This window comes from Apis dorsata, unplaced genomic scaffold (assembly GCF_000469605.1).
Source record: "Apis dorsata unplaced genomic scaffold, Apis dorsata 1.3 scaffold_326, whole genome shotgun sequence".
In the NCBI taxonomy this organism is placed as follows: Eukaryota; Metazoa; Arthropoda; class Insecta; order Hymenoptera; family Apidae; genus Apis; species Apis dorsata.
The window spans coordinates 286285-287670 of record NW_006263594.1 but is presented as its reverse complement, the minus strand read 5'-3'; the positions used below and the strand labels follow the sequence as shown (position 1 = coordinate 287670).

Here is a 1386-nt window from a genome sequence, read left to right as displayed (position 1 = left end):
TTTTTTTTTTTTTTTTTTTTTTTCTATTATTTATTTAGAATTATAATCGATCGGTTTTTTCTTACTTGTGTTCATACAAGTTTTGTATAAATCTCTAGCCAATTTAACCGGTCTCAAATTGTTTTCATCGTCTGATTCCTCGAGTAAAATTCTCAGATTTTCTAATAATCGTTCCCTGAGAAAGCTCAATTGATCCCAAGAAGTTTGACTCTGCGGTATAGGATTTTTTGAAATCCAACCGCTGCAAGCAAATTTGTAGAAATCTTGGCAAGGATCTACCGATCTGTTCATCGCATCTATTATTCTGGCGGCTGGAACGATCGATAAATTTTATTTTCATATTAAATATGATTATGCGATTATCATTGTGAATAGACGCAAGATCAATATGAATATAAATTATCTTTATGTAAGGATAATTCAAATTGAAATGTAATATTTCTTTGTTTCGATTACATTACAAGGCTAACTGAAGGTGGGGAAAAGAAGGAAAACCTTGATTTCACGGTACCTGTCCTCACGCATTCCTCCGTCTGGCACATCTCATTGTATTTCTTTTTATGAAAAATAGATATTTGCAAGGCTAGCGTTACGAGCAAACCAACCACGATTACAGTTAATATACCAATGATTATAACCAATTTTCTTCCATTCTTAATTAATTTCTTCTTACCCTTTGCCTCGTATTGCCTGTTAATATAATACATCGATATTTTATGATGCAAATTTATTTCTAAAGGCATAAACTGATAATTACCACGAAAGTATAGAGTCATTTGCCGTGTATCTTTCATTATTCATTTCCGGATCGTTTACCTATAAAAATAAAAAAAATAATAATGATTTTATCTAATAAAGGCAAGATTATATAATATTATAACATTGCAAGAAATTGTTGGCATGTATCCTTTATAATTGTCTCTATAATTGCAATCTAAAAAAGCAACAAAATAGATACCGTATCCCATTTCGATGATGTTACGCTTAAAGATCGATGTACTCTCACCTTGGCCTAGAATTGTTGAAATTACTTTAGCATTATTTCCCCTCCCTTTAATCTAGATTCCAACCTTTACTTCTTTTCCCATTTATAGAGTAAATAAGGACATGGAATAATTATGTATAGATATTACCACCATTAGTAAACTATTAGTAAGTCTTTTAACTAATCTTTTATAATTTATTGGGAAACAAATGTTCATATCATCAACATTGTAAAATCTAACGAAAAATGAAGAAATATTTTTGATTACCGGATACCATAACATAAAAAATTTTAATCATCAGTTGTATTGTTAATTGATAATTTACAAGTACGCTATATCTTTGAACAAATGATCCAGATACTACAATAGCTCAGAATGCAATCTCTGGAATAAAGTAAGA

The 1386-nt window shown here is 29.9% G+C and overlaps 1 protein-coding gene across 1 annotated transcript in view; it reads right to left on the bottom strand.

The window, feature by feature from the left end:
• Positions 1-1386, bottom strand: part of LOC102681739 (neprilysin-4-like) — a 7661-nt gene that overhangs the window by 3484 nt on the left and 2791 nt on the right. Inside the window, exons 3-5 of the mRNA XM_006617752.2 lie at positions 758-816; positions 512-690; positions 66-311 (exon numbers count right to left, since the gene is read on the bottom strand). Coding sequence (XP_006617815.1) covers positions 66-311; positions 512-690; positions 758-816 — 484 coding nt within the window. The remainder of the gene's footprint in view (positions 1-65; positions 312-511; positions 691-757; positions 817-1386) is intronic.